At 43.5% G+C, this 15,995-nt stretch overlaps 1 protein-coding gene across 1 annotated transcript in view; it reads right to left on the bottom strand.

Moving 5' to 3' along the window:
• Positions 1 to 15,995, bottom strand: part of LOC126455426 (PDF receptor-like) — a 403,957-nt gene that overhangs the window by 183,718 nt on the left and 204,244 nt on the right. Inside the window, exon 3 of the mRNA XM_050091176.1 lies at positions 10,846 to 10,956. Coding sequence (XP_049947133.1) covers positions 10,846 to 10,956 — 111 coding nt within the window. The remainder of the gene's footprint in view (positions 1 to 10,845; positions 10,957 to 15,995) is intronic.

Below are 15,995 nucleotides of genomic sequence, written 5' to 3'. Positions count from 1 at the left end.
CATTGGGGGAAGTGGCAACAAAACGACTATTCACGTTGGTGTGTAGAATATATGAGTCTGGCGACATACCATCTGACTTTCGGAAAAGCATTATCCACACAATTCCGAAGACGGAAAGAGCTGAAAAGTGCGAGAATTATCGCACAATCAGCTTAACAGCTCATGCATCGAAGCTGCTTACAAGAATAATATACAGAAGAATGGAAAAAAAAATTCAGAATGCGCTAGTTGACGATCAGTTTGGCTTTAGGAAAAGTAAAGGGACGAGACAGGCAATTCTGACGTTACGGCTAATAATGGAAGCAAGGCTAAAGAAAAATCAAGACACTTTCATAGGATTTGTCGACCTGGAAAAAGCGTACGACAATATAAAATGATGCAAGCCGTTCGAGATTCTGAAAAAGTAGGGGAAAGCAATAGGGAGAGACGGGTCATATACAATATGTACAACAACCAAGAGGGAATAATAAGAGTGGACGATCAAGAACGAAGTGCTCGTATTAAGAAGAGTGTAAGACAAGGTTGTAGCCTTTCGCCCTACACTTCAATCTGTACATCGAGGGAGCAATGACGGAAGTAAAAGAAAGGTCAGGAGTGGGATTAAAATACAAGGTGAAAGGATATCAATGATACGATTCGCTGATGACGTTGCTATCCTGAGTGAAAGTGAAGAAGAATTAAATGATCTGCTGAACGGAATGAACAGTCTAATGAGTACACAGTATGGTTTGAGAGTAAATCGGAGAAAGACGAAGGTAATGAGAAGTAGCAGAAATGAGAACAGCGAGAAACTTAACATCAGGATTGATGGTTACGAAGTCAACGAAGTTAAGGAATTATTATACCTAGGCAGTAAAATATCCAATGACGGACGGAGCAAGGAGGACATCAAAAGCAGACTCGCTATGGCAAAAAAGGCATTTCTGGCCAAGAGAAGTCTACTAATATCAAATACCGGCCTTAATTTGAGGAAGAAATTTCTGAGGATGTACGTCTGGAGTACAGCATTGTATGGTAGTGAAACATGGACTGTGGGAAAACCGGAACAGAAGAGAATCTAAGCATTTGAGATGTGGTGCTATAGACGAATGTTGAAAATTAGGTGGACTGATAAGGTAACGAATGACGAGGTTCTACGCAGAATCGGAGAGGAAAGGAATATGTGGAAAACACTGATAATCAAAAGGGACAGGATGATAGGATATCTGCTAAGACATGAGGGAATGACTTCCATGGTACTAGAGGGAGCTGTGGAGGGTAAAAACTGTAGAGGAAGACAGAGATTGGAATACGTCAGGCAAATAATTGAGGACGTAGGTTGCAAGTGCTACTCTGAGATGAAGAGGTTAGCACAGGATAGGAATTCGTGGCCGGCTGCATCAAACCAGTCAGTAGACTGATGACAAAAAAAAAAGAAAAAAAAACTGTGCCTAAGCCAACTCTTTACAATATCTTTCCTTTCAACAATCCTAGCGTGATAAGGTATTAGGAGAACTTAGGAAAGGGGATGGAAAGGTACTGATAGAAGAGAATCTGCAGGGCGCTTCGTGAGACGTGCATGGATAGCTCAAAAGGTAAGAGAATTGCGCGTGAATCTACAGATTCCTAGTCTAAATCCCGGTGTGGCAGACAGTTTTAATCTTCCGGTAACTTTGAACACGACAGAACTCCGTGCAGCAATGCCATCGATGCACAACAGCGAGGATACGACATTTTCATCAAGTCTGAAGTGAATGTATCACATTCTGTAAATTGTGCAAAGAACAATGTGAAAAAAGTGTATACTTCTTTTCAAACTTCATCTGCAGACTAGCGGTAAGCTTCCATTTAAGGCTTTAGACTCAAGCATTTTCGGACAAACGTTTCCTACTCCCATCTCGTCCATGAAGGTTTGTATAACCACCATGCAATGGTCTTGTATATGAATACTTCTGTTTCCAGCGTTTTAAGTTGATAAGCACCATAAATTCTCACTTTTCATCACTTGCCGCGAGTCAAATAGCCTAGATTTCCATCGTCTCTTTTGTAATCTTGCATGTGCGCCTACGTAAAGAGCCGCTAGAAGTTCCACGAAGTCGGGTAACGAATCATTAACTATAATCATTTACATATGAAAACACGTACACAAATATACACTAGCATTTCAGACAGTACCCCTGCGTTGCAAGGCAAACGCCGAAGCTGGTAATCCCTTCCAAAATATCCGTAACTGGGTTTCCCTTGCCGCGGTCCCAACCTCTTTCCACCCTTCGGACTGGAGAAGAAAATAAAAACGCATAAAACGCATGTGAGGAAAATCTTTCCTACCTTTACTTAATCTCGCATTCCAGCTTCGTTGATCCCCAGAACAAAACGCATTTCCGACTGGGCTAAAATTAATTTGTAAACTCCGTTATAAAATACACCGTTGTAGCACAGTTTTGTTAACTAAGACAATCGATTTCGGTCATGATCAGACCATCCTCTGGTCTCAAAGGCAACTCGGCAACTGCTGCAAGACCTGTTACAACTTATAGACTGTGTACCAAAACCACGTCTGATGTTGGCAGGTCGTAAAGGTTACGCGTAGACAGTTAATAATAGTAATGGAGCAGTCTGTAAGTTACAATTGGTACTGCAACTGTAACACTGAGAATGCATAACTGAGTTGTTTCTGAGACCAGAAGATACTCCAGTGTTGGAACGAAATCGAGTGTCTTCAATAAAGAAATAATTGTACATCTGTGTTCTTTATAACGCAAATTTTTAACATTCGTAAAAGCCATTCAGCACCACTTACACAAAATACTTCCAATTTTAAAATCTGAACTCTTTTTAAATGAATCATTATTGTTGGTTTGTGATTAGTCTTTTACGTATTAATTAACAGAGACATTTGGCTCTGGCACTCAAGATAATAATGAAGTGAATTCTGATAACCTCCATAAATGCAGCCTTGTGGCGTCTTCGACAATCGCTGATATTTCAACGGGTACGCACATCGTTTTCAGGGTGCAAATGCAGCAAAAATTCCGCTGTACGTAAGAAATTGAAAACTTGGATTTTGTAAACATCCCAAGTTTCATACTGAATTCTATTTAGAATAGACTAGGATTTCGTAGTCATTAGTTGATAAATGGTTTCTTTATCACTCAAATTAGTCGTACCTCAAGCGAGTATTTTATCCACAGTCAGCAACTTTAACTGTATATATCGAAATGGGTAGTTACAATGGACAAAACTGAACCCCTCATAAGCCTGTTTTTGGTAAAGTTTGACGTTTTCTTTCATCATGAAATGGTAATGACTGCTCAAAGGAAAGATAAAACAATAAAACTGGTAATAAAGGAACCTTAAATCTCCGTTTCAAGCGATCTTGTAGTTTCAAAAGCGAACATTTGAGGTTAGGCTTTACCGCAACTGTTACTGATATCGAATGAAACAAAAAGTTTACTCTTACCAATCACTGTTTATTTATCTCCACTACAGGTTTCAAAGGTTTAAGCCTCCATCATCACGTGGATTTACATATGTTAGCTTGTCATGTGTGTGCGTTGTGTTACAAGTTTTAGAGGAACTTGTGGCACTGTCTAGTCGAGAAACAGAACACTGTTTCAGGACATGGATTTGGGGCTTTTTGACGAAAAACTAAACATATATCTAACTGTCAAAATAACACTGGAGTTTTACTTACTTTGCTTTTACCCTTAGATATTCGTATCGTCAAAAAAACCAAAACCATGTTCTGAAATAGTGTGTTGTTTCTGCAACAGACCGTTTCAGGACTTCCTCCAAAAATCACAACATGCATGTATGTCATACTGATAAATGTAAATCTACCCAACGATGGCATTGTAAACCTTTGAAAAGTATCGTGGAGATGGATAAACAGTGACTAGTAACAGTAAATTGTTGTTTCATTCAATTTTGAAGTAATGAAAATGTTAACATAGGAACCTCTAATTTCCAGTCCAAGCAACGTCGGAAGAATGAAAGTGTTAATGAAGGACCCATTAATTTCCGGTCATTACTTTTCGTTATAAAAAGCAGTACACAGAAGGCGTAATGAAGGTCTAATGGCAAATAGTTCTGAGCACTATGGGACTTAACTTCTGATGTCATCAGTCCCCTAGAACTAAGAACGACTTAAACCTAACTAACCTAAGGACATCACACACATCCATGCCCGAGGCAGGATTCGAACCTGCGACCGTAGCGGTCGCGCGGTTCCAGATTGTAGCGCCTAGAACCGCTCAGCCACCCCGGCCGGCTGGTCTAATGGCAACCACAGAAATTATAGTTCGGATGCAGTAAAGTTTCGATGCCTTCCCTGTAATATACGAGGGTCATCCAATAAATAAAGCCCCTCATTCTTTTCTCAGAATGTATTTATTGTTAAGAGCCAAAATTTGGTGGGAATCTACATCAACATGTCTTGTCCATGTTCTAATTTTCTACGTACTCTCCATCACATTCTACAGCCGTACCTCAACGTTGTGGAAGAGCCTTTATTCCCTGCTAGTAAAAGCTCTTGTCCTGCATCACTGACGCTCTCGTCATCTTCGAAGTGTGTTCCCCGTAGAGAACCTTTAAGCGGTCTCTTCGTCGGACTCTAAACACTCCAACAAATGAATTGGCCTTTCATTGAATCTTGTGGTCCGCTGTGGACATTCGTGGAACCCACCGTGAGATCCTCTTTGAATATCTGAGATCTCGATCATTGCAGACGCACTTCCAATGCTGGTCGACAGCTGTAGAGCAAACTGTCGAGTTGTGGGTCACAGGTCGGCACGAATAATGGCCTCCGCACGATTGAACGTCTCTGGAGCAGTGGCTGTGACGGTGCGTCAAGAGCGCGGCTGATCATGATGGAGCTTGTTTCTGCATTTCCTGAGGCTGTAACTGTCTTCACCCATCGCTCAACAGTACTCCTCCCAATCGCATTCACTGCACAAAGACGTTTACGGACGTTTAGCGTGGTTTCTTTTTCTGTATACAAGAATTCAACAACAGCCCGCTGCTTGTAACGTGAGTCGTATGTAGACGCCATTTTGACGCTGTACTACGGCTCTGCCACCTGCCAGAACGGTACGAAACTTCACCGGTGCACAGAACAAACACCAGATGTGAAGCACCAACAAGGAACTCTATCTATGTATATTAATGACTTTTTATAAAAAAAAAGTGGGGTATTACTTATTGAACGACCCTCGTATATGTAAGAAAGTGACATTTCAAAACAAGTGATGTTCTTAAATTCGAGGTGTATCCGTGAAACCCGTTACCAACACGATGTACACACACCTCTAAAAGCACCAACCTCAACTTTCCAATGTTTCGAATGGATCACAATCAACGCCGCCACACGCGCACACTCTAACTCCGGCCACGGAATGGATTTCCCGTAGGAGAATTTTCCACAGATTTTCTGTCGGAGTTCATGTCTTCCTGTGGCTTAATAGACTGCTACCGAAATTAAAACAGCCTACCTCCGTGGACTCGGCGTAGCGTCTCTCACGAAATTCCATGTTAGGCCTATATAAGGTGAAGCACCGAGTTCAGTTAATGTACTCCTCGATCGCCACTCTAGAGGACGTGCTGTTGGCAACAGCGCAGATCATGTGACGTACAAGATGAAGAGTCAGTTTAAATTCGTAATATCGTTGACCGACATTTCAACGATATGCTCATCGGAAGATGGAAAGGGCAAGTAGCCGCAAGATAGAATTCAGTCACTTATTGATATCCGCTTCTGGTTTTGGTGATACACATGAAATCAGTCCCTGACACCACAAAACTTACATTACACCGTAGCAGCATGCGGTATCGTTTGGGTACGGGATGAAACGACGAGACAATCTAGAACAGTGGTTCCCAACCATTCTTAGCCCATTACACCTCAGTGCAATCAGACATTGGTTAGTACACCCATCCGCCACTCCCCCCCCCCCTCACCCCTGCCACCTGTTGCCCTCCCCCGTATTACCAAGTTTAGCACGGAATTAAACTGCAGAATAAAAGATTTTTCTTGGAACATTTTTACTCTTAAAATGATGACAGACGAATGATGAATGATATTTAGTTTGTGTGTGTGTGTGTGTGTGTGTGTGTGTGTGTTTCTGTGTCTGTGTGTTAGGACAAATAGCGACGGAATTCGTGATTCATCGCACCTGATACCCACAACTCCTTGCCGGCCGTTGGTGACCGAGCGGTTCTAGGCGCTACAATCTGGAACCGCGCGACCGCTACGGTCGCAGGTTCGAATCCTGCCTCGGGCATGGATGTGTGTGATGTCCTTAGGTTAGTTAGGTTTAAGTAGTTCTAAGTTCTAGGGGACTGATGACCTGACATGTTAAGTCCCATAGTGCTCAGAGCCATTTGAACCACAACTCCTTCCCAGAAAAGAAAACTGACTAAACGCAGTGAGGGTACAAACCATGTTTCCCCTGCATTAGTCCCCTCCATTGTGGCACTTACTTGACCTACACACTGCAACCTAATTTAAAATGAAACAATTCCAGACGTGTGTACTACACTTACTGTTCATAAATCACTTCATTGCTGCACTCCTTACTTCTGAAATTGTGGAAATCGGACAACTTCAGACTGGTAATGCTGCGTGTCTAACCAGTTTAATAATATTAATAATAATAATAAAACTGTGCACAGCAATATAGTTGCCCTTATATAGTTACTTCTGTGTCGTGCTGTCAATTAAGTCATTAACCGTTACGGATCAAGTAATGAAGCAATTTTTGTGTACTACTATAGCAACTACCTACAACTTGGAGAAGGTATTTTCTCGATATATCTAGCATTTGTTACGTATTTGTCTCAATTTTATCATCAGCGCTGTGCGGGACAAAACACGACATAATATAGTGGGTGGACTATGTGAGGGACCTGTAATTTCCACCGCCTTAATGCAACTGATTGAGGAAAAGTATTTATTCATAACTTATATAACCAACATTAGAGTCTTACAAAATTATAATAGTAATGATCTTTTGAAAATAATATAGTTTCGTGACTGAAACAGAATAGAATGATTTACCTTCATCCCTCAAAACGTTTCATTTTACCCTTTAGGGGGTAATTATCACCAGGTTGGGAACAACTGATCTGAGATGTGACTGTAGTGGCATGCTGTGAGATATTGTATAAGAACTGCCGCACAGCAGCCTCACAGCCCCTTCCGGGTGTAATACGAAATTTCTCCATCACCACCTTTCGGGACTCTCATTATTTACGCTGTAAATACAATTTTAATTCGTCTTGTACCAGCCTTCAAAATTGTTACGTTTTGTGAGGCTATAGTAGTCATCTAAATGAGACAAATAATTCCATGAGATATCGGTTCAGAAGGCACAATGAGCTCTGAACATTTGTTCATAGTAAGGGCTTAAGGTGAAGTACCGGTATATTTATGAAGTGTTGAAAGTGACGTCCGTCCATAGCAAAACGTCCCTCTACTCTCCCGCGCAAGGACTCGCGGACTCTACGAAATACATCAGTAGTTCATGAAGTACCCCGACCCTTGCTTTTAATCGTCACACACTGTTATCAGGAATATCGTACACTAAATTAAGCGTACGCTCCTTCGTTTCTACTATTAACCTTTTGTGGAGATAGAAAACGTATGTCAGAACGACGCAGGAAAATTCGGCCAAACAGCTTAATCAGATCGTGCTCTTAGACATGGGTATCTTTCTGCACAGAGAGCTAAAGCTTGCAGGTTACCAACAATACCAGAAGATTGTACTGGAAATGAGAAAACAAAATATTCTAAACCTTTCGAAGGTGCAAAAAGAACAGCAACACAGAAGACCTGAATGAAGTTATTTGTGGAAGTAAGAAACACATCGCGATGTATACACAGAGGGCGAGTAGTTTACTTTAAAAAGTACACTAACACGACTTAAGCTACAATAGCACAGAACTCAAGGCACTCAACTGACTGCAGACAACCTAATGCTCAAAATATTGTGCTCACAGTGTACTGCGATACAGAAAGACACTCTGTTGATTCTATTGATGGGGCACAAATGCTCCGGATGTGTTAATGTCTGCAACCAAACGTCTTTCAGTGCCGCCTAAGTGCAATTGTTGAGATACCTAAAAGTATGTGTTATATGACCTATACAGCTTTGATGTTTTCTCCTTGATTTGACGAAAACCAACACTTCCCAAAATATTCGACAGTTCATTTTAACTCCTTTTATAACTAAAATGAAGTTGCGTACGTTGGATATTTAACGTCTCACCAAAAGCCATATCAGTCGCTGATACCAGCCGCGGTGTTTCATAGATAATAATGAACTTGATTTTGTATTGTGGGTTATCGAGGATACATTACACACAATAGAAGCATTACCCTACAGTCATGACATAGGTTTTTAAACAAGATATCGAATCAATAATGAATTAGTTTGTGTATCAAATAGTACAACATTGTTTGCGATATATCCAGTACCATAATAGACGTTCTCCTTCTGAAATATCGACAACTAAAGCCCGTAGACGAAGAAAGAAACATCAGGATACTGTATTTCACATTGACTCTTACACGATTTTATAATATGCAATTTATATTGTTGTGGATTAATGAAGAAGAAAAGAATAATTACAACCATGTTTCCGACGAATACATCTATAAAGGTATCTTGAGAAGCACCTTAACTGTGAACAATACCTGGTTAATTTTAATAACCACTTCTCGCTAAAACAGCCGAGAAACAGACTAAACTATTGAAGAAATGAAACTGATACAAAGTCTGCCGAAATGCTAACATGTATTTAAAATGTCATTAGATTTCGATAATTGATACCCCATTGGCAAGTTTAGAAGGCAGACAATGCATTTTAGTTACGTCAAAACCGATGTGTTGCTATATAATTCAAGTGTTAAATACTTACATTGAATCTCAATACGAAATTCTAAATCACTCGTAATTCTGATACTAGCTAAACCTTTCGATCTTTGAATCAGTGCAATAATATATAAAAGGTAAAAAATAGTGTTCAGAGAAAACGCGAGATTAAGCATTAATTTTATTTTGGCGAATATCAACATAACTACCAAAATCGAGTTCCTTGCTTTGTTTGAAAAAACAGAAGCGTTAAATTATAATGGCAAATTAAAACTGTGTGCCAGCCCAGGAGTCGTTCGTCAGACTTTTGACTTGGGGGGGGGGGGGGGGGGAGTAAAGCTGTGAGGGCTTCCCAGGAGTGATGCTTGGTCAGGTCAGTCGGTAGAGCACTTAACCGCGAAAGCGAAAGGTCCCATGTTCGAGTCCCAATCTGGCACAATTTTAATCTGGGAGCACGTTTCAAATCATCTCACGCTCCAGTACATATTGAAAATCCGTTTTGGAATTTGATGGTTACTGATTAACCCAAAAAGTGGAGAGACTATATGTGAATTAGTAACATATTTTAATATCTAACATGGAAGTGAACTGTCAGTAGTGGGCTGCAATAAAAGGTTAAAATGTAAAAGCTGGCTTTGGACCAAGTGCAGGATGTTTGGCACTAAAATCCAGCGGAGGTGTCCCTGGTTAGGTGTGTTCGGAGCCAGACGTTTTGCGTAAGCTCTCCTTATGTAATGGTGTTGTGCAATACTAGTGCTTATATTGCAACTTTCATGATTTTGAGAAATATGTGGGAGAAAAACTTGAATAAACAATTAAGATAACAGATGCTAACGGGTCTTTTTTATAAGGACGATCGAAAAATTTTCGTGTGAGGGTGTGGCTGCGGTATATGCGAGGTGGCGCGACTTAGGTGCCTGTGTATGACCACCGACATACGTACGGTAAATGCAGAAACGTGAACTAAGGCGACTTTATTACGAAATGCGTCCCAACAGGACCAACGCGTTGTTATTGTGGTCTTGGCAGCCGAAGGACAAACACCAGTAGACATCCATCGGAGAATGAAGATGGTGTACGGGGCTGCTTGTCCTTGAAACAACCGTTGTGAAATGGTGCACCGGGGGGTGCTACTGGTTCATGATAGCCCCCATCCCAGTATCGCAAATGTAGTGAAGCAGAAGTTACGCCAGCTCAAGTGGGAGACATTCCCGCACCCTCCCTCTCCCCATTCGATTATTACCCCTTCGGTCGCAAATGCCGAGAAAGGTCGTCGATGCTCTCAGACCAGAATGCGCGGCAGGCAGTCACGGAGTTCTCTACACATCAGAACACAGTCAAATCGGGTATCTTCAACCTGGTGCTTCGGTGGGATGATTGCCTCTGTGCTCATTGCAATTTTGCTTGTTTAGCGTACTAGTTCTGGAGACTACGGCCTTTGACTGGAAACTCTTTTTGCCCCGTACGTTTATGACAGTCAAATGCATTACAGAAGCCCGCATCTCGTGGTCGTGCGGTAGCGTTCTCGCTACCGACGCCCGGGTTCCCGGATTCGATTCCCGGCGGGGTCAGGGATTTTCTCTGCCTCGTGATGGCTGGGTGTTGTGTGATGTCCTTAGGTTAGTTAGGTTTAAGTAGTTCTAAGCTCTAGGGGACTGATGACCTGACATGTTAAGTCCCATAGTGCTCAGAGCCATTTGAACCATTTTTTGCATTACAGAAGTTCCTAAAAACTGACGACTGTGAGACTGGAGATACTAATTATCCAGTTTCGACTTCTACGGGACCACCAAGAACAATGATGAGTATCCTGTGCATGTCTGTTTCCTTGTATCGAAACGGAGGTTGCACTACTCAATGCACGTCAGGCTCGGTGGCACATGGTAGATCCAGTAGAGGATTAAAGGTGGTGGTCACACATTGCAGCAAACTTCTTCTCAATGTACGCCTTTCGCGAGCTCGTTGCTAAACATTTACGCTTAGCGGTCGTACTCACTGGTCTGGTCGAGCCCGTTGAAGCTGGGGCAGCGCTGCTTGGCTGTGGTGCCCGCCCTGGTGGGGGGCCAGCACAGCACCAGGTCCCACGTCCAGTTGCAGTACAGGCCGCCTGCAATCACAGCACACCGTGGGTCAGCACACTTCACAACGAGCAGAGACTCTCTGGACTAACGCGTCACACGTTTGTACCAGTGTAGCAATACAAGCATATCAATGGAGATTTTATTATGCAAATGTACATATACACAGGTAGGATAAAAATATGTAAGCACCACGAGAAATAGATGCGTGAATGTAAAAGCAGATAATATCTAAGACTGCGACTACCGGTGCTTTGATTAAGGCATTTTGTGAGCGTGAGGTTGTTCTGAGATTCTGTTATTCTGCGCAACGGATTAATCTGAGATGTACCCTTTACCCTGTGGCTCCTGCAAGATGCAATTTCCACCCCCCCCACACTACTACAGAAGTCAGGCAGACGCTCCTAACGTTCTAAAGAGAAATGCCTGAAAAACTTTCAGCAATAAATATCTTCTGGAGTCGTCCGCTGTAAGGAAATGACAGTAAGATTCACAAAATTTCTTACGTAACTAGTGGGATACTTGAGTACTGGAGTAGTGCTAGTTAGTGTAAGAATAACATGAAACTAACGAAAGTCATTATTTATTTTGCAAAAATTCTGAGAAATCACAATGGCACTTTTAATTATGAATTGAACAAGTTATATCCTGGTTCTTTTCGGAATGTGAAGTTACCTCTCAAGGACAGGATTCGCTAATGAAATTTCTATACAAAGTTTAAGATTGTGGTTGACTTGGCAGAATTCCTGACAGGCGCGCCTCCTCAACTTGAATAATTTTCCTTTAGAATGTTGCTAGGTACGGTCGAGGCTGTCGTGTGTGAAACGCAGTGAAGTGTACTGTTGTGGAGGAAATATGGGGCTCGCAAAAGCTGTAGCGCACAATACCTTAAGCTGCAATGACTGCTGTCTGTGCCACTCGCTGCTGACAAATAAGACAACTCTCGTTCTATCTGGGGTGACCTTCGCCAATCAAACTCTCCCTACACCTTCATGAAGTCAAGGATTCATATTCGCTACTAGTCTAACTATTGGCATGGTACATCGGTCAGATAACCAGTCCACCGCGATGCCACTCAAAAATTCGCTCGCAGGCGTTTGACTATAACTCTGTCCATTCACACCGCACAATAAGTGTGTTGGCCAACATAGTGAACAACGCTTAATCGCTAGGACTCAATATCGATTCGCACTTCGATTTTCTCTCCACAGAGGTGCTCTCCCAGTGAAGTACTGAGGAGAGAGTTGTTCCTCGCTCCAAGAGCGACAATGGAACGGCGCCTCTCCACGCCAGACGTGAAGGGGTATATCTTTCGGTCTCTTCCATTACTCCTTCAGCTCAAGGTGTCAGAAATATCGTCTGCCAATCAGCATTGCTCTTCTAAAACGGGAGAATGACGTTTCGTTAAAGGCGACCAATCCAGAAACCTGTAGCACTGGCGTTTGGCGTTTGCTGTCTCCCTGTGAAAATCTCTGAAACTGCGGGCTATGTATAAAGAATGCGTAGGCTGACCGTTCCCACACAATGTAGCGGAATTTGCTTTTAAGCTGAACACGGGGTCGTTCCCCCTTTTCACTCGGTCCCATGCTGTCCGCTCCACGGGCGGTCACCAGCCGACATAGGCTGGGTCGTCCTCTGAAGGGACCGGCATCCCGTTGTGCGGTTTCTTTCCTGAACTAAAAGCTCCTGTGACCGTCGTGTCTGTAACGTATGTGTGTACACCAGCCTCAAGTATTTCAACCATGGTGTGCACTTGCAATTTATTAGTTATTTGCATTTACATGAATTCATACAACATTGACTTTATCTTGTCGAGTTTGGGTTCGAATGAAGCGTCTTGATGTGTGGAATATGACTGTGAGGGCGGAATATGTAAGAAATGAAGGTCAGGAGACCACGACGCCTTACAATTTTTTCAAAATCCTCAGCACATTGCAAGAGTCAGCCATGGCCTCAATGGTGTTCTGCGTACTTGTCAGTGCTTTACATAGGAGCTGAGTGAATAAGAACCTGGGAAAATTGTTGGTGCTCACATGGAGGTAACTTCTGTAACCAAGCAAACAATGCGTTCGGTGTTTCAAGAGGCTTCTCAGGAAAAATTATACCGCACACAAGTAAAGCGGAAAAATATCATCCGTTAAGTCGCAACACGGAAGAAAGTGAGTGTTCGGTGGTTGTGCCGGACGGTCATAGAAGAGGATTTCGATAAAAAGTAGGAGGTAGGCAGCTGCGGAAGTTACTGCAGAACTGATTGTCTCACTCACTAACCCTGTCAGCATCAGAACAACAAGAGGGAAGCTCCATTAGCTGGAAATTTCAGCAAGACCTGGAATTTCAACGTCAGGTATCACAGATACAAATTCCCGTAACTGGAAAACAGCTGGATAACATAGTGCTGAAGCCATAAAACGTGAACTATGGAGCAATGGAAGTAAGTCATTTATTCGGATGAGTCTTGTTTTACACTGTTTCCAACATGTGTTTGATGCCTGTTGCCATAAGAGAAACGTGGCGGGGGCTTCGGTGATGATACGGTAGCCAGGTGGTGGCATTCCTCTGCGAGGCCGTGATACCACCAGGTAGTATGTGGCTATTTTGGCTAACCAGGTCCATCCTACAGTACAATAGCTGTTACTCAGTGGTGATTCCCAATGTAATTGAGCCTTTGTGGTCTGCTTTGATGAGAACGTCGCATGATCGCTATACATGTGTATCGTCGTTACGTAAAGTTGCCACTATTTCGTATAATCCCTTGAAAACCACACTGGGCCAGTGTTTATCCACTTAGAAATGTCTGGAAGCTGTATGGAACGCCAATCGTTTCCCTACATCGTATTAGGCATGGTAATTTCTTGTTTTTGTGGTGTTATTTTTGTTCGGCTCTGTACACTAGCACCGCGGAAACACTATCAAAAAGACACAATACGGATTTTAATGCTATGTTATCCAATATTTAGTGTTCAATTTAAATGAGTTTTCTAAATAATCAACAAATTGTACTGCGTGATAAAGAAAAAGTGAATTACCCAGAAGTCATGGTCGGATGTCAATGTAACTTGGCACATGCCCACACCATCGTTCGGTATGTTAATGATGAGAACTGCAAGTGTCTGTGGCAGGCAGAGCGGCAACCTGAGTACATTAGTGTTCATTGTTGTTACCAGACCTAGTAGGCTCTACAAGGAGCGTTGACAGCGTCCAATGTCGGGAGATCACTGAAAAGGACAAAGGGATGTCGCACACTCGTATGAGACACATTTATCAGTACCTGACAGATTTGTGCGTCTCCGTTTGGCAGGTTGTCGAATTGTGCAATACCTAGATTTGTGGGCCACTCGGATGTAACAGTGGCCGACGTTGGACATCATGCGAAAGGGGGGGGGGGGGGAAGGGAGGGCCGGGGGCAGACGGGGGTGGGAGGCGGAAAGCACAATAGTCGTCAAGGATTCGGTCGAACACATTTGACCACTTCAAGGGAGTATCTTTGTATTCCGCACCAAGCACATCGCAACCCCGTCAGGTCTGCGTCTTTCGTAAGAGAACAAGTAATGGACTGCCTGCTACATTCTGCGTCATTCTGCACCATTGGTCGGAGGCTAGCAGCAGCCGGACTATGGAATTACCGTCCGATGGGTAAGCTTCCGTTAGCACCACAGCACAAACGGAGCCATTACTTGGGAGCATAGTCTGCTGATGAATGTCGTGGTCCTACCCCGGATGCCCATCATCGGCGACTACAGCGGTGACTTGGGCACAGGTGCCATTCTCCCATGTTTTGGAGAGGCACGGAGGCGTTTCTCCCGGCGTTAATGTGAGGGAGCCACCACGTTCGACTTCGGATCTCGGTTGTGGTGACTGAGTGATCTCTGAAGGCGCAACGGTACGTCATGGACTTCGTACGGCACTATGTGTTACCTGTCGTGCGTCAGTATCAACATGGCTCGTGTCACTGTGAAATGAGAGCGTGGTGTTTAGGCACTCCAGTGGCTAGTCTGTTCCCCCACAAAAGTAGAGTGGGACCAGCTCGGACCTCAACTCCATCGCAGTGCCAATATCTAGGCTGTCAACGATCAGTTCCTTCAGTTGTTTGTCAGAGTGCCTCAAGAGAGAAAACAGCTGCATTATGAAGCATTCGTAACGGAACCAGTAAATGTAAGGAGCGCACGTCAGAAAAAGCAGAACATCTTGAACAACTAGAGATGGGGGGTTCATACACGCAGGACATGTACACTGATATATTCTGCAGAAATGATCAGCACTTCAGTCAGCTAGGTGCAGCATCTGTCCTGTGGCTTATCAGGCACAGCGCCCGCCATTGGTCCTGATAACTTGTTCCACGGTTGATGACATCGACGCTTATAAGACGCGAATGGCGTCCTGTGGTATAGCCACATTCACCTGTTCATCTGTGGTGGTTGGCGTTGGGCCACAGCGCTGCACCCGTCATTTCACCACGTCCCACACATTCTCGATTGGCCACAAGTCTGGTGATCTAGCGGTCCGGGGTACAAGGCTGACATCCTGTGACACCAAGTGGGAACTTGTCCCCGCAGCAACATGTTATTCTGCATTGTCTTGCTGAAAAATGCCATCTGGGGTGTTTTGTAGAAAGTGTATGGCCACGGGTTGCAAGATCTCATTCACGTAGGTCACACTGCTCATGCACCAATTGTGATCTGTGCTTGTACCCAATAGCACCCCAAACCATAAGGCCTTGAGTCGGTGTCATATGTCTTGTGCAAATGCACTCACTGTGATGATGCTCCCCTTGTCTGTGGCGAACCAAAATGCAGCCATCATTTTCAAGCAAACAGAACCTGGATTCACCTGGAAACACTATCTGATGCCATTTCTTTCCCCAGTGACGTTCCATACACCACTGCCGCCTAGCATGTTTCTGCACATTCGTCAAAGGTAAGCGGAGAAGTGGACGACGCGCACGTAGTCAGTGACGTAATAAACGACGACGAAGTGTCATCCCCTGATAGTGTACGATGTGTTACACTTGCCACTGTTGCGCCAGGCCGAGGAAGACACAGATCTATCCTGCACTCCCATCCGGATGAGG

Source organism: Schistocerca serialis, chromosome 2 (assembly GCF_023864345.2).
Source record: "Schistocerca serialis cubense isolate TAMUIC-IGC-003099 chromosome 2, iqSchSeri2.2, whole genome shotgun sequence".
Lineage (NCBI taxonomy): Eukaryota > Metazoa > Arthropoda > Insecta > Orthoptera > Acrididae > Schistocerca > Schistocerca serialis.
The sequence above is the reverse complement of the archived record's forward strand: the minus strand, read 5'-3'. Positions and strand labels throughout refer to the sequence as shown.